The 17,293-nt window shown below is 40.8% G+C and overlaps 2 protein-coding genes across 3 annotated transcripts; both read left to right on the top strand.

The window, feature by feature from the left end:
• Positions 1–175: 175 nt before the first annotated feature.
• On the top strand, positions 176–8,050 carry LOC131988758 (alcohol dehydrogenase 1-like). Of its 2 annotated transcripts, none has more exons than XM_059353991.1 (9): positions 176–1,146; positions 1,261–1,362; positions 3,364–3,505; positions 3,668–3,755; positions 4,020–4,239; positions 4,414–4,674; positions 4,775–4,904; positions 5,398–5,536; positions 7,997–8,050. In XM_059353991.1, coding segments are annotated over exons 1-9 (1,101 nt in total). In that variant the 5' UTR covers positions 176–1,128; the 3' UTR covers positions 7,998–8,050. The 2 variants fall into 2 exon arrangements, with proteins under 2 accessions (XP_059209974.1, XP_059209973.1); XM_059353990.1 differs by lacking the exon at positions 7,997–8,050 and adding an exon at positions 5,634–5,826 and having other exon boundaries at positions 177–1,146.
• Positions 8,051–10,000: 1,950 nt separating this feature from the next.
• On the top strand, positions 10,001–17,225 carry LOC131987914 (alcohol dehydrogenase 1-like). The gene is made up of 9 exons (XM_059352832.1): positions 10,001–10,248; positions 10,942–11,043; positions 11,534–11,675; positions 15,348–15,435; positions 15,627–15,840; positions 15,914–16,174; positions 16,355–16,487; positions 16,600–16,738; positions 16,836–17,225. The coding sequence occupies exons 1-9, from the start codon at positions 10,231–10,233 to the stop codon at positions 16,867–16,869; spliced, it is 1,131 nt and encodes a 376-aa protein (XP_059208815.1). The 5' UTR covers positions 10,001–10,230; the 3' UTR covers positions 16,870–17,225.
• The last annotated feature ends 68 nt before the right edge of the window (positions 17,226–17,293 follow it).

Raw genomic sequence — 17,293 nt, 5'->3', positions numbered from 1 at the left:
GTGTGGTATTAAGGGCTTATTTCAGAGTTTTAAGGGCTTTCTGATTGTGAATATTTGTAATAGTCTCTGAATGTTTAAAATCCAGGGTGGGGGTAGGTGAGTGGTATTTTCATATACAATTAAGGGTGGGTACATAGACTGTATAAAAATAATGGACGTAGTCACCGTGACGTCACCCTTTGCTTTGTGGACTGCCCATTTGAAGCATCGAGTTTGGCGTTACACTCGTCTGTAGTTTGACCTGACTGAGCGAAGTCGCTGCTAATCCATGTTAACATTAACTGTAGCACAAACTAGGATGTTTATTTTGGCTAGCAAAAAAACAAAAACTAAATGTTTGTTACTTACTTGAAAAAATTTGGAGTGTATGTTAGTACAACCAAATGCTGAACAAGACAATTTTAAATGAACAAAATGTTTCAAAAACTGTACTAAAAACATAGTGTGAAAGGGTCAAAGTTATGAGACGAAAACGGACAAAAACACGGACAATGACAAACAACTTCATTTCACAACACACATTAACAAAGTGCCTTGGATACGCTTTTTTTTTTCTTCTCTCCTGTTGACGGCTGGCCTTGTTAGCCACCTGTCAATCAAAGGTAGCCACACCCAAAATCATATGATTCTTTATCTTCTATTTTCTTTTAAATGGGGCCATTATTTATAACAATTAACATCATACTGTCTTGAAGAAAAGTTTTTACTAGCGATTGAGTCCATAGTGTTGTCCTTAAGGCACTTCCTGGTTTGCCTCAATGCTCAGACCCGGAGGTTGCCGTCTGGGTGGGTACAAAGTCTTTAATGTGACAAACTGGGTTAAACTGGGTAAACTCTATACACTCCATACATCTAATGCCCAGCCATCTTATCAGGCATTTTTATATACATTATTTTATGGTTCCTGATAACTAGTGACTCAAAGTGTGATGACCTGGGTTAAACATTACACAGTTTCTACATCTGATGCCCAGTCATCTTGTTACTATAGTACAAGTTCAAAGTGTTCAGTTCACAGTGCCAATCTTTTTTTCTATAAATGCTCTTCTTTGCAGTCTCTCCTCCTCACTCTCCGATACTGCAGTTCTTTCTTTCACACTTCTCTTTTAGTCGTCTTTGCTGAAAATAATGGCCACAGCTGGAAAGGTAGGAACAAAAGTGACAGTGTGGCACTGTGGCTCGTTTTGGAAACCCTTGCAATATTGTAGTGTTTGTCATATCTCATGCGGGGTAATTGCATGTGGTGTCACTGCCCTTTAGGTAATCAAGTGCAAGGCAGCAGTGGCCTGGGAGCCCAACAAGCCTTTGGTGATTGAGGAGATTGAGGTAGCCCCGCCCCAGGCCAACGAGGTCCGCATCAAGGTGAGAGATGTCTACTTCAAGACTTATACATGTACATACACAAGGTCGTCTGATAGTATGTATTTTTGTTGTGGTTTAATGAATGAGGAGAACAAGCGGAAAGGTGGTCGTTGAATGTAAGTCTAATCCACACGGCGTCAGATTCCGGTCTGGCTTGCTTCAGAATTAATTAAATGGTTACAGAGACTGAAAGTTCTTATATATTCGTCATGGTACGGTGCCTGTTGTTCTGGTTCAACACAGATGTAATGTATTACTCCAGTGTGGTCAGCTTTCATGGTCAGCCTGTCAACATAGCTCACATCTTACTCAAGTGGTCAGTTTCACAAAAACACAAATACCTTAGTATAAGTTTATGCTGAGCTTATGAATACATGCTGCTCAGTATTGCAAATAATTCATCCTAAAATCGTCCTACTAAGCCTTTTAAAAAAGAGTAAGTGAATCAATGTAATGTTTATATTAGCGGGGTTACTTAAGGTTTTTAAGACTTCACAAGAAATGTTTTGTCTTTTACTCTGTTGTCATCCAACCACAGGTGAATCTTGGGTTCATTTGTGGACTTTAACTGATGTGGACTTAAATGCAGCAGAATTTTAACCACCTCCATTTTGGCTTTCTGGCAAGGGACAACCAGAGATCTCCCCTCCATTTTGGTTGTCTGATAACGAACGAATCTCCCAGGATGCTTTGTGTTTATGACACATACAGATGATTTCATTGTTCAAGAGACCTATGGTGGCCTACTATAAGGAGCCAGTATTTTCTTCCTCTTTCTCCACTGACCGCCCAGAGGGGCACAAGCTCTGGGTCCCCCCAGGTACCAGGATCTAATTAATAATTATTTATGATAATTATTAATAAGTCTGATCCTCATCTAACCACACTTTTGAACCATGAAACCCACACAAGTGTTGCTCAGGTTCATCCTTACATATTCGATAACCTTACGGGAGGGTTAGCATTTATGATAACGCCCTTCTATTTACATATTTGACGCCACTTGCAAGGTATCATTTATTCATAAAAGAGGCATCCTAAATTCCCAACAACTGGATGTGCAGTGAAGGGGGTAAATTAGTTGGTTCTTTATTGGTGTTCAAACTTGGCCCAAGAACAGCACTGAGCTTCATCATAAGTGATGTTTACTTTTTAGGGGGGTCAGAGAACCTTGTATAACTATATACTATGAAACCAAGTATCTGGTAAAGAAATGAGTACGGCTCTGAGACTAATGGTCTTAATAAACAAAATTCTCTAAATGCTTAAATTTCTCTTACTCTTGTGACCAAAGTCACTGATCATTGGAAAAAATTATTGGGACCTACATGAGACTTGAACCAAATGACTTATGTCACATGTCTGTCGGATGCAACTTTAGTTTGCCAGACATGCTAATGTTTGCATCTTCTGTTCGAGCAGATTAACACAGACAGGGCAGCTGTGGCTCAGTTGATAGAGCGGCCGCCTACGGATCGGTTGGTGGTTCGATCCCTGACCGTGGCAGCCTACATGTCGAAGTATCCTTGAGCAAGATGCTGAACCCCAAATTGCTCCTGATGCTGCGTTCATCGGTGTGTGAATGAATTCCCAATGGTGGCAGGTGGCACCAGTGTCCCCTGGTAACTTCGGCCACCAGTATGAATGTGTGTGTGAACTGGTGAATGAGCGTAGTGTGTAGTGTAAAGCGCTTTGGATAAAATTGATATATAAGTGCACTCCATTTACCATTAACTTACTACATTCCCTTTACATATTCACTCTTTGAAAAACACCATCTTCCTAGATCCATCGATTGAGTTCTTGCTTTCAGTAGAATTCCATATGCACTGCTTCCCTGTGTGGAGAAATACAAAGCATGACAAGCCAAGTGCTTCCATCAGTTATGGTTGTTTCACTATAATTTTATATGTAAATGCATCTTTAAATGGCACAATACCCCACTGTTCAAAAGAAACAAGCATCAGTGTTTTTATTGTGTGGTCGTTGTCTTTGGTGCAGATTGTGGCAACCGGAGTGTGCCACACAGACCTCTATCATCTGTTCGAGGGTATGCCCAAAGATGGCTTCCCAATAGTCCTCGGCCATGAGGGAGCTGGCATCGTAGAGAGTGTTGGGCCTGGGGTCACTGAGTTTCAACCAGGTTAGTTAAAACTAACAATCCCAACAGTTTACAACTTATCCTTTGCCATGGTGGCATATTTGTGCCACCTATCCCAAAAAACCTCTGTTTGACATTTGATTTGTTGTTTTGAAAGCTGGCCTAAAATTCCTCTGACATGGCAACATTGTGTTTAAATTTCAGGAGACAAGGTGATTCCTCTCGTTATCTCCCAGTGTAGAGAATGTCGCTTCTGTCAAAATGCCATGACCAATTATTGTGAGAAAGGATGGTGAGTTTGTCTTTTTCCTCTCAACTCTTAGTTTTAGTAACCCAGGCTGTGTTCATAAGTTATAGACCTATTTGAGGGTCCATTAGTTATAGTTCCCACTATGTTGGTGAAGTGACTTGTTGTCTGATGGTGACACCAAACAGATTGTTTGTGTCTTTGGTTTCTCATGTCTTGTCTTGGCTCATGTTGAAACTGCACCTTCCAATAGAGCATGTTCAATGTAAAAAAAAAGGTCTAATTTTGTATTGTCATTTGAATGTGCAGGGTTGCCGATCGAATTCATGAGATGGCATTAACTGACTCCAGGTTAACCTGTAAGGGAAAAAAGGTGCTGCAGTTTATTGAAACCAGTACCTTCTCCGAGTACACTGTTATCCATCAGAGGGCTGTGGCTAAGATTGACCCTGCTGCCCCTCTGGACAAAGTATGTCTTCTTGCCTGTGGTGTCAGCACAGGATATGGAGCAGCAGTTAATTCTGCTAAGGTGTGTATCGTGACTGTTTGGGATATCCATCCATTACCCATTATGCATTGCTGAAGGCTGTAATAAATCCCTCCAACACATTTGGTTAGGCCAAGGCAATTCCCATAGTGAAACACCGAACTTAGTCCGAACAAAGAAAAAGAACCATATTGACTAAAGTATTTTGTATTTTAGGTGGAACCAGGCTCCACATGTGCTGTGTTCGGCCTTGGAGCTGTGGGTTTGGCTGCAGTCATGGGCTGCAAGGCTGCAGGAGCCAAGAGAATTATCGCTGTTGACATCAATCCTGAGAAGTTTGAGAAGGCAAAGGTGTTTGGTGCAACTGAATTTGTGAATCCTAAGGATCACAGTAAACCCATCAGTGAAGTGCTGTCTGAGATGACCAATGGAGGAGTGGATTTCTCCCTGGAATGTGTCGGAAATGTGGAAGTCATGGTGAGGAAGACAGAAAGGTTTCCTGACTTAAAAAATAAACAGAAAACTGTGGATCTGAAACCATGTGGAAACTGGTTTTGTTGTTTGTTTCTCTATCTAGCGCAATGCCTTGGAGTCTTGTGTGAAAGGTTGGGGTGTCAGCGTGATCGTTGGTGTGGCAGACCTGAACTTTTCTGTCCATCCCTTTCAGCTCATTCTTGGGCGCACATGGAAGGGCTCCCTGTTCGGAGGTGGGAGGCCCATCAGTCAAATAGGAGCATCCCCAATAACTAATGACACTACTCTATCTGGAACCGTCGCATGTTGTTTGTAGTCATTTTTGACACCTCTCTCTGGAGAGCAGGTCTTAAAAGCAATTGTCACATCTCTCTTTTACATTATGTCCTTCTGTCCAGTACCTTTGTTTAGATGTGCATGCCATGTAATGTTGTATTTTTGCAGTGATATTATAATCATATTAATATACACATTTACAGTTTCTTTCATGCTTTTAGCTGCTGCAACTAGGTTTTTTATTTGAGCTGGATTATCTGTTTACCTTCTAACTTTGTATTTGTCGAAAATTATAGTTTGATTGTAAAATATAGTAATTTGTCAATGTTTGATTGATCATATGCAGCAATTGCGCTCATTTTTTTAACACACTTGATAACCAGTGTTTTAGGACCACTCAGCATAATTGTGGTTGTTTGTTCCTTTTTTTTTAAATGTGTGTGTTTTCAGGATTTAAGAGTAAGGATGGGGTCCCTCAGATGGTTAAAGCTTACCTGGACAAGAAGTTGAAGCTGGATGAGTTCATCACTCACAACATGACTTTGGACCAAATCAATGATGCCATTGAACTGATGAAGCATGGCAAATGGTAGATGTACACTCCTTTATTTTCTCCACCATTTATGACTCCCCAACACAGATAATGGTTGCAGGTCTGCTCATTTCTCTTTATTTTTGCTCCACAGCATCCGGGCAGTCCTGAATGTTTCTCCACAATAACACTCACTCTGCCCTTTGAGAAATCTCACGAATACCTAGGCTTAGAATGAAATTTTAAGTCAGCTTACGTTTAAGCTCTTGTAAGTTAGTAGTTATCCAGGTTGTATTGAAACTTACTTACAATTTCACAAATAAATGTTCTCTTTAAAATAATGTGTGTGTTTTTTATTTAATTACATGTACTGAACTTAGGTGAGGTACTGGAGTAAAAGGTGTTTACATTTTTTTTTTTTTAAACTAGGGGTGTCCTGGTTGTACACTGGTAGAGCGCATACCACTAAGGCAGAGTCCTTGCTGCAGCTGAACTGGGTTTGAATCTGACCCAAGTTAATTTGCCGCATGTCCCCTCTGCCCCCCCTTCCATTTTCACTGTCATAGTAAATGTAACCCATTTATTTAGTCCAATATGAGTTAATTTCCCCCGATTATGTTCAACTAGGCCTTTAAATCCTTTTATTCTATGTAAGTCCATAAATCTAGATAGATGTTGTTTATTTCACACAGGCCCCTCCTCTGTTTTCAAGATTTGGATATAAACTGAAGTTAGTGATTACATGGCTGCAAGGGCTAAAGTCACTTTCTCATCCAAATGTTTGGCAACATTTTTACACTGACACAGTATAAAACCACAAGTCCAAGTCAAAAATGTGTATGCATTCAATGCATACATCCCAGTCCATAAGTCTTTACTGTAAAACTCACTGTAATCTCTTCCCTTTCCCCTTCTGTTTTTACTGTCTTTTTCATTGGATTACGGGGAGATAGCATGTCAACAGTAAATGTCACCATCAAGTTGTAAACTTGGGCAGACTTTAAACTGTCAAAGACACTGAAACCATTACCTGTAACGTAATGAAAACAAGGATGATGTGAACCCCATTTGTTTACATATGCTACTGAAGGATAGGGATATTTAGCTTAGCTTAGCTTAGCTTAGCTGTAACTGAAGTGTTAAAACTACTTTTTGTTAAAAAAAAAAAAAACTTTTGCAGAAGAGGGCTCAACATTGTATCCAACTTTTTATTCTTTAACTCTTGAATCCAACTCTCTATTCTTTAACTCTTGAATCCAACTCTTTATTTTTTAACTCTTGTATCCAACTCTTTATTCTTAAACTCTTATATCCAACTCTTTATTCGTTAACTCCTGTCATGCATGCAACATTTCTCGTTTTAACCCCGGCTTTACTATTTACATCTCATATCTTTATTCCTCACTGCAACTCAACATTAAATCAGATACCTGTATTTAAGACAAGATAGTAAGACAAGTTCGGCAACCAAAAACATCAGGCAAGGTTGATACAGCAGCTTACCCATGAGTCAATTTCATATTTGATATATAATTCATCAAATTAGTTTTACTTTTAAACAGCCCATACTATAGCCAATTTTAAAATAAACCACAATGCATTACCAAAGTTAAGGTTCTTTTTAAACAAGTCTTCGAGGCAAGCAGAGAAAACATTAGACATGGTTTAGAGTAAAGTCTGCTTACCTGATTCAGAAGTTCACCAGTCGGTTCGTGACGCCCATAGACTGTATAAAATACTAAAAAATAATTTACTTCACTCCCGTTAGCATCGTAGGCAGCATTAGAAACTTAAACGAGTGAGATATAAAATAATTCACCCGCCTCAGAGATGACATGGAAGCGGAAATCAGCTTTTGAGAGTAGAGGCATCGTTTAAACCAGGCTGTAAACATGTTTATTTCTACTGTGAAGTCGGACATTTTAACATGAGAGTCAATCTAACTTGCTCCCTTCTGCAGCCAGCCTCAAGCGGCGAGTTGAGGAATTGCAGTTTTTGGTACTTCCGCATAGGCTTCACAGCTCCGGACCGGAGCTTGCCGATTGGGTGACGCCAAATGATGGGATGCATTTTGTGGTTTGATAGAGAAAGAGAACAAGTGGAGAAGTGATTGTTTAATGCGCATTTATTCCACCTGATGTCTGACTCATCTCAGACAAGCTTACAGAAAATGAATGAATGTGACATACACTGGACACTTCATATACTTGTCATGGCATGGTTTCCAGTTATTCTTGGACATTGCAGGTTGCTGCACTTTATATACATAGTCACTGTGTCACACAGATGAAACATATATGGCTGGTCAGGTGTGGTCAGCTTATATGGTCAGACTGTCATAGCTGAATGAAGTGGCCAGTGCATGGTCAGCATATCAATATCTTACTCAAATGTACAGTGTAGACAAAAAAAGTCTGTTCCTGAAATACACACATAGTAGCAAGTTTGCTCAGTTTACGGATGCATGCTGTGGAGAATTACAAAGATGCATACTAACAGTCTCCATCTTGTTTTCAGAAACGGGGAGCAGACCATATTTGGACTGTGAAGGAGCAAGAGGTGGATCTGACGACACTGATGTAGGGCTCACAGCTACTCCAGAAGATTCATTTGGATTTAAGACTGAATTCAGTGAGAATTGTCAACAAATTCTCTCCATGCTTCAAGATGGAGGTCGTTCTTTGTCCCCCTCCAAACAAAGACAAACGACCCCACCCCCACAGGTATCTGGAGATACCTAAAGGCGTCTCATTGGCTGATACCAACAGGAAATACAACTTCCAGGTTGAGACACAAAAGTGTCCTGCAGCCACCCCTTCTCGCTCTTCTCTTCTCAACTCCCTGAGGAACAGTATGCCTGCTGTCCTGGTCTGATCTTCCAGGAGGAAGACCAGACCATCCCCCTCTGTCTCCAGCTCTAAGGGAAGGCCGGTGAAAACCCAAACCAAGTGGGCCCACCACAACGCTTCTAAGTTTCCTGCCTGTGATCTATACTGGACATAATCACAGAGACCCTCACCAAGCTTCTGGAGCCAACAGCAACAACGCTACAACCACAAGAACCCAACCAGGAACCAGATTCTTCCTCAAAAGGAGTGCTGCTTTCCCCTTTCAACTCTGGACTCTGTGGTACAGTACTGGGCAGTTAGTAAGCAAGAACAAGTTTGTTAAGCTTTAATCAATGGTGTTGATCTGTTGTGTGTTTAAGTATATTTGTTGGGATATTTTGTGTAGTTAGATCATTTGAAGTTGTATGATTAATGTTGCTCTACATATCTCAAGTTGTACATGTAAATTAACTATAACTCATTTGATTTGCTCACACACTAATCCACATGAAATATACTTTAATTTGGCTTCCTACAACACATAGACCTTCAAGACCGCATGGTCTATTGTTCTTCAAGAACAAAAGGGCTTCCGCCATTTTGATTTATTTAAATGACCGCCTTTCGGCAGCCATTTTGTTACACATCCTTTCTCATCCACATTTCCACTGTAAATAGTCTTTTAGATTAGTTATTGTGTGTTCTGTTTGCTTTGCTTTATTTAGAATAAATATGTTTTTGGATTGATATGCTTCTCCCTTTAATGTTGCACATGAATGAATGATTTGCTAACCTCTGCTATGGAAAGAACTCAAAATTCCTTCAACCGTTACTAAATATTAATAAGGTAATTCGATTATAATTATATTCATAATTAATAATCAATGTTCCAAATTGATAATTTGTTAACCTTATGAGACTGATTAACTATGATTTGCTATCTTTTCCTATTCCTAAGTGAATAGGTGGTGCCCCTCGAGTAACTTTAATTCATTTAAAGTATTAAATATTAATTTAGTCAATTTCCGATAGCAAAATTGACCTAAATTAGCTTTACCTCTAAATATTTTGGTACCCCTAATGGAGGCAATGTGTATCTGAACCAGATACCCCTACACTGACTACACGTTATCCTGACCGAGTAAAGTCGCTGCTAATTCATGTTAGCATTAACTGGGATGTTAATTTTGGCTAGCAAAAAATAAAAACAAAATGTATGTTACTTACCTGAAAAATGTACAGACTCCCTGGAGTGTACGGCCAAACGCTGAACAAGAAATTTTTAAATGAACAAAATGTTCCAAAAAACTGTCATTAAGTGAAAAAGTGGTCAAAGTTATGAGACAAATCCGTTTTTTGTTTTATTTTACTTTATTGACACAGTGCTGTGGATACGCTTTGCTTTTCTTCTCTCCTGATGATGGCTTGCCTTGTTAGTGACCTGTCAATCAAAGTTAGCCACGCCCCAAATCATATGATTGTTAATCTTCTATTTTCTTAGAAATTGGGCCATTATTTACACTATCAACATCATACTGTCTATTAGAATATTTTTTACTAGCAATCGAGACCAAGATGTTGTCCTAAAAAATTCTGAGGTAACAAATCAAGTGTGAAGTTAAGGCACATTCTGGTTTGCCTCACTGCTCAGACCCGGAGGCTGTTGCCTGGGTGGGTACAAAGTCTATAATGTGATGACCTGGGTTAAACTTTACACATTCTCCAAATCTGATGCCAAGTCATCTTATCAGGCATCTTTTATAGATTATTGTATAGTTACTAAAGTACAAGTTCAAAGTACGGTCATTATAAATGCTAATCCAGATTTCTATAAATGCTCTGTCTTGCAGTCTCTTCCCCTCACTCTCCAGCACTGCAGTTCTTTCTTTGACACTTTTCTTTTAAACGTCTTTGCTGAAAAAAATGGCCACAGCTGGAAAGGTAGGAACATATTTCTATAATAAATACTCTTATGTATAATTGTGAGGTCTTAGAGATTTTTTAGCGGAGTAAAGCTACCACCTAGCAGTTCACACTCTGTGGTCTGTGTGAGGGATTTAAACCAATGACCCTCTGATTCCCAAGCAAAGTCCAAACAGGCTGCAGCCCTGAAAACAATGTTAATCTAATGCTCAACTAGGCATCGTAAAAATGGATTGGTTGAAGAAACTGATGTAGCATCTTTCTGAAAACCGATGCTAGTATAGCTGAATTGTGGCAACACAGTAATGTGAGATTTCATGCTCATGTTACTGCCATGTAGGTCAATACTTGCAAGGTGGCAGTTGCCTGTGATTGGTTGGATACGTGAATGACATAATGGATTGATGGGTGGACGGACAAGACGGATCGGCCTCGAGAGGACTGTTTGCCTTCAACTATAACGCAAAAGATTGTAAAATCCTGGTTTTTCCTAATGTAGTATTTTGCCTTTTACAGTAAAAAATAAAAAGTAAAGCCGACAACATGTTGCTTTACCTATGTCCTCCTTCACTTAGAGAAGTCGATTGAGTATTTTAAGTAGCAAAAGTGTCAGTCTTTTTGGAAACCATTGCAAATATAATTTATTTATAATAAAGCAGTGTTTGTCATACCTCATGGTGGGTAATTGCATGTTGTGTCTCTGCCTTGTAGGTCATAAAGTGCAAGGCAGCAGTGGCCTGGGAGCCCAAACAGCCTTTGGTAATTGAGGAGATTGAGGTAGCCCCGCCCCAGGCCAATGAGGTCCGCATCAAGGTGAGAGATGTCCAGTATCAGAACACAGACATAGACACACATGATGGGTTACTGTGCTTGTTCCTGTCACCGCCACCTTTGACACAGCCAGAAAACTTAAAAAAAAAATGCAAACTAAGGCCAAACATCAAAACCGGTGTTTCCCCAGTGGTGCACCACCTTGAGTCATGATCGAGACAAGTGTCTGTGGTCAGTTCACATATATGTAATAACAAACCCAAATAAAAGGTATTGCATTATTGGTCAAGTTGTTACATTTTCAGAAAATTACATTATCGAATGCTAGCTAGACCGGGGAATTTTCCGTTAAAACAGATCAGTGATGCTGTTTTGCCCTCCTTGTTCTCCATGAAGGATCTATTTTATGTTAATGTAAAGAGTGGTTTATGTGCATTTAGAAAAGTAACTGATACTTTAAAGGAGAACACTGCTAGTTCTGCTGAACCCACTGAGAGTGAACGTCCTCATCAGCTTGTCCTCCCTGACGCAGATTGTCGCGACTTCAGTGTGCCACTCGGACCTCATCCCCCTTTTTGAGACTATGCAGGAAGATGGCTTCCCAATAGTCCTCGGCCACGAGGCAGGCGGCATCGTAGAGAGCGTTGGGCCTGGAGTCACTGAATTTCAGCCAGGTCAGTTTGGAATGGTAGCTCATTTGGGAATATGTGTTTATTATCTTTCTTTTGGATAATGAGATGAAAAGTTTGTGAAAAGACAAGGAACAGCTTGACCAGTTACAGTAACCACATTATATTGGACATTATATTGTCCCAGAGATAACTGTTGAGATTGCCATTGTTACGGCCCCAGCCATAAAGTTTGTTGTTTATGTGTGTGTCTGTGAGAGGTCCAAGGTTCGGGTGGGTGGATTTGATCTGAACTGTTGCCCGAACCTTTGTCTGTGCTTGTTGTTTTGTCTGTGTGCAGCATAAAACTGAAACTGGAAATTGTTTTTGTTTTTGTTTAACCCTCAAGCCTGGAGAGTCCTTTGTTTTTAAAACTATCTTGCTTCTTATTAAAACACTTCTGTTAAAATTCATTACATGTGGGTTATGTTACCTTTACCTTTAACTCCTTTAAGAGCTGATGGACTTAACAGCCTTTTTTCTGAAAGCTTTGTTACTGTAATTCAATGCCCCTCATATAATAATAATGTAATAACACTTTAACACAGAGAGCAGACATGAGGACAGAAGCTGTGCAATCAGAAAAAAGAGCAAAGGTTTTTCTCTTCATTCGGCTTAGGCTCTGTGACAAAACATTAAGGCACTGCCAAAGTCTTATGATGATAGAAAAAAGACCCTGCTGTGTTTTGTGGCATCTTGTTTGCTAAATGTTGGTGAATTCTTACCTAAACAAACACAATGGGTGATATTTTCCATTACATGGACATGACCCTAATAACATTTGTTAGGCTGTATAAGTTGAAATGGTTATTATTGTTGCAGGTCTATTAAAAAGCTTTTCTGGTTCTTTCAAAAAAATCAAAAAGTTCAAAATTATATTTTTTTTAAAATGGAGGCCATATTTGGTCACTGTGTTCTTTGGACAAAGTGACTAGAACCTTGAAAGCTCACTATTCTACAATTCTACAATGTCATTTAGCAGACGCTTTTATCCAAAGCGACGTACAAATGAGAGTAATACAACACAAGCAAGGATGAAGTCAAGAAACATGGCAGGAGTAAGTGCCGTGGGTTAAGTTCAAGTCCATAAGGACACAAGTGCTTGATAGGTCGCAAGAGTAGTCAGTGTGATACTTGTCATAGTCGTCAGTGTAGATCAAGAGTGAAGGTGTTCAGTAAAGGGTCTTCAGTCTCTTCTTAAAGATTGATAAGGACTCAGTGGAACGGATGGAGTTTGGAAGTTCATTCCACCACCGGGGCACTACAGAGGAGAAGAGTCTGGTTTGAGACGAAGAGGCCTTCAGCGGTGGAGGAGCCAGACGTCTTTCACTCGAGGAGCGTAGTGGACAGGAGGGTTTGTGAATCTGAACAAAGGAGATAAGAAGGGGCTGTGCCCTTTGCTATTTTTGTAGGCAAGAGACAAGGCTTTTAATTTGATGCGGGCTGTGACCGGGAGCCAGTGCAGAGAGACGAGGAGCGGAGTGACGTGCTTTCCTGGGCTGGTTGAAGACCAGACGTGCAGCCGTGTTCTGGATCATCTGCAGAGGCTTGGTGGTGCAGCAGTAGCGAGTTGCAGTAGACTAAATGGAATAACACAAGGGCCTGAACCAGGAGTTGTGTTGATTGCTCGGTCAGATAGGGTCTGATTTTCCTGACAAATTTGCAGATGACACTACATTGGTATGGCTTATCTTTAAGGATGATGATGACGTGGCCTACAGAAATGAGGTCCTCATACTAGTGGAATGGTGTTCCCACCACAATTTAGAATTAAATGTCTTAAAGACTAAACAAATGGTAGTGGACTTTCGCCACAAGGGGCTGGTGTCCCAGCCCCTGGCTATCAATGGGGTAGAGGTGGAACGGGTGGGCAGCTTTAGGTTCTTAGGGACCATAGTCCCATCCTCAATGAAATGGGGAGACAACCTGAGCTGTATCACTAAAAAAGCCCACCAGAGTCTCTTTCTTCTCCGGCAGCTGAGAAAATTTGGGTTGGCCTGTAAGGGGATATTGCAATTCTATCGTGCCACTATTGAGAGTATTCTCTCCTTCTCTATGACTGTCTGGTATGGAAACACCAGAACAGGCTACAGCTAGACAGAATAGTGCACACGGCCAAGAAGATCATAGGTTGCAAACTCACCCCCTTATCCGAAATCTACAAGGCCCACATGCAACGAAAGGGCATGAAAATCGTGCTGGATGTAATTCTTCCTGCCAACCATCTCTTTAGGATCCTCCCATCTGGTAGAAGGCTGAGGGCTATGCACCAATACCTCATGGAAGTAGACCAATCCAATACAGGTCTTGGATAGTGTGTTTCTGATTTTCTTAGCAACGTTTTAAACTGTATTCATGCTACTATGCCGCAGTATTATGTATGTGTATGTATGTATGTGTGTGTATATATATATATATATATATATATATATCAGCATCATTTACATGTTGCTGTTACATTTGCACTTTTGGAAGTGAACTTAAAACCTGCACTTTGGGTGAACTTCCACAAAAGTCACTTGCCACTTTAGACTCTTGCCTATGTGGGGACGAGCCATGAGTGAATGAGTGAGTGAATCATGTATGTACTATGTCTTATGTCTATGCCTATGTCTGTGGCTTCCTATTTTGTGTGGTGTTTGTCTTGTCTGTTGTATTGTAGAGCACACTGCAGCAAATCCCTAACAACCTCTGTTGTATGGCAATTAAAGTATTGAATCTTGAATCTTGAATTGAATGTTGTGCAGGGCGAATCGACAAGATCGGACAATTGAGGATACATGAACCTTGAAGGTCAGTTGGTCATCAATCATGACACCCAAGTTACGCACAGAGCTTGTGGGTACAAGTTGCATGGATCCAAGCTGAAGATTGATAAGCTGATATAAGGTGGGACGGGGTGGGATGACAAGGTGATGGTGACAAGGTGATGACATGGATGACTGTCATCCATGTGGAGATGTCTACAAGACAAGCGGAGATGTGGGCCGAGACTGTGGGGTTGTTTGGTGGGAAAGAAAAGAACAGCTGGGTATCATTGGCATAACAATGGTATGAGAAGCCATGATTGCGGATGATTGTGCCAAGTGAGGTGGTGTAAATTGAGAAGAGAAAGGGGCCTAGCACTGATCCTTGAGGCACCCCAGTGGAAAGGTTTTGTAGTTTGGACACTTCTCCCTTCCAAGATACTCTAAAAGATCTCCCTGATAGGTAGGACACAAACCATCAGAGGACAGAACCTGAAATACCAAGTTCTGTGAGTGAAGAGAGGAGGATATGGTAGTTAACCATGTCGAAAGCTGCATAGAGGTCAAGCAACAAATGAGCTGACGATTGACCAGCTGCTCGAGCCAGACGCAGTGATTCTGTTACAGACAGGAGTGCAGTCTCAGTAGAGTGACCCTGCTTGAAGCCAGACTGATTTGGATCATACAGGTTGTTCCCGGAAAGGAACCTGGAGACTATGAACAAGTTCATTCAGAGTCACAGTGGGCTGGAGTCGATCCCAGCTGGCATTGGGCAAGTGGAGGGATTCACCCTGGACAGGCTATTAACAAGTTTAATTTTTGTATATTACACCACATATCAATGGTATTACTGAAAATGTATTTTTGATGTAAACTTATGCCCATCCTTACCATTCAGCCACAATTTAGCCACATTGTCTTTGTCTTTCAGGAGACAAGGTTCTTCCTCTGTTCATCTCTCGGTGTCGAGAATGTCGCTTCTGTAAGAACCCAAAGACCAACCAGTGTGAGGAAGGACGGTGAGCTGATAAGGACTCATCTCCTGCCATCTACTCCATTTTTTCTCCATCATCAGCTTTGGTTTTATTCCTCTAATGTGTTTGTATGGTTGTATACAGAAAAATGTTATCTATTTTGTAGGAGAGAGTGTTTGGATCTTTGTTTTTCACATGTTTAAGTAGCAAAAAATTAAAAAAAATTTCTTGTCCAGCATGAATTTGAAAGTGATGGCACCACCGGAGTCCAGGATCACTTGTAAGGGGAAACAGTTGCTGCAGTTTATGGGAACCAGTACCTTCTCTGAGTACACTGTGGTTAACCAGATCGCTGTGGCTAAGATTGACCCCGCTGCCCCTTTGGACAAAGTCTGTCTTATTGGCTGTGGGATCTGCACAGGATATGGAGCAGCAGTTAATTCTGCTAAGGTGTGTATGTTTGAGTGTTGCAGATGAAAACAGTTTGTGCCTATACATTCGACTGAATTCTGCTGTACTCTAGGTGGAACCAGGCTCCACATGTGCTGTGTTCGGCCTTGGAGCTGTGGGCTTGGCTGCAGTCATGGGCTGCAAGGCTGCAGGAGCCAAGAGGATTATTGCTGTTGACATCAATCCGGAGAAGTTTGAAAAGGCCAAGGTGTTTGGTGCAACTGAATGTGTGAATCCTAAGGATCACAGTAAACCCATCAATGAAGTGCTCTCTGAGATGACTGATGGAGGAGTGGACTTCTCTCTGGAATGTGTTGGGAATGTTGGAGTCATGGTAAGAAGATAGAGAGGTTTTCATAAAGATTTGGTGTTAATTGGCTCTAGAAGGCTAACTGTGCTCATGATTCTTCTAAGAAGTTCACTATAAAAGCAGTTTTTTTCTGAGCTGCTCTGCAGTTTCAAAACCATTTGAGCCCAAACAAGCCAGCTGACTTTTTGCTGTTTCTCCATCTAGCGCAGTGCCTTGGAGTCTTGTGTGAAAGGTTGGGGTGTCAGTGTGATTGTTGGCATCTCAGCCATGGCTGACGTTGCTGTCAGACCCATTCAGCTAATCGCTGGACGCACATGGAAGGGCTCTGTATTTGGAGGTGAGACAAGTGTCACCATCAACACTGAATAATAAATCTCTAACTTAACAGCTATGGATGACGTATTATCTAAGACCATATGCTGTTAATTCATGTGCATTTTGTGGTTTAGGCTTTAAGGGGAGGGATGATGCACCTCAGATGGTTAAAGCTTACCTGGACAAGAAGTTGAAGCTGGATGAGTTCATCACTCACAACATGGCTTTGGACCAAATCAATGATGCCATTGAACTGATGAAGCACGGCAAATGGTAGATTTACTCTCCTTTACTTTCTCCACCATTCATGACTCAACAACACTGATAATAGGTTTAGTTCTGCTCATTTCTCTTTATTTTTGCTCCACAGCATCCGGGCAGTCCTGAATGTTTCTCCACAATAAGACCACTGCGTTGCCTTGAGTGACACTCAAAACTCACAGTCAGCCCTTTGAAAAAAATCTCTTGAATACCTAGTGTCCTTCTGGGTTTTGTCTGTCTTATGTGTCACTCTGAGGACAATACTGAGATGCAATGAGAGTCAGGATTTTAACAATGATTTGCTTTTTGAGAACGCTTCTTTTCAAAGACATCTACTACTTGAATCAGACATGTGTGGCATCTTAGAGTGGAATAAGTCTTCTCATCTAACTCTCAAGAAATAAACATTTTCCACCTAATGTGTTGAACTATTCATTTAAGTCCTTTCATCCAATGTACGTCGATAAATCATGAACTTTGTTCTTTATTTAACACAGGCTCCTCCTCTGTTTTCCAGATTTGGATATAAACTGAACTTAGTGATTACATGGCTGCAAGGGCTAAAGT

This window comes from Centropristis striata, chromosome 16 (genome assembly GCF_030273125.1).
Source record: "Centropristis striata isolate RG_2023a ecotype Rhode Island chromosome 16, C.striata_1.0, whole genome shotgun sequence".
Lineage (NCBI taxonomy): Eukaryota > Metazoa > Chordata > Actinopteri > Perciformes > Serranidae > Centropristis > Centropristis striata.
The sequence above is the reverse complement of the archived record's forward strand: the minus strand, read 5'-3'. Positions and strand labels throughout refer to the sequence as shown.

Coding starts and splice junctions, on each gene's coding strand:
- LOC131987914 (XM_059352832.1), top strand. Junction 11,676..15,347: donor AGTCACTGAATTTCAGCCAG/GTCAGTTTGGAA, acceptor TTTGTCTTTCAG/GAGACAAGGTTCTTCCTCTG. Junction 15,841..15,913: donor CAGCAGTTAATTCTGCTAAG/GTGTGTATGTTT, acceptor GCTGTACTCTAG/GTGGAACCAGGCTCCACATG.
- LOC131988758 (XM_059353990.1), top strand. Junction 3,756..4,019: donor AATTATTGTGAGAAAGGATG/GTGAGTTTGTCT, acceptor TTGAATGTGCAG/GGTTGCCGATCGAATTCATG. Junction 4,675..4,774: donor TCGGAAATGTGGAAGTCATG/GTGAGGAAGACA, acceptor TTCTCTATCTAG/CGCAATGCCTTGGAGTCTTG.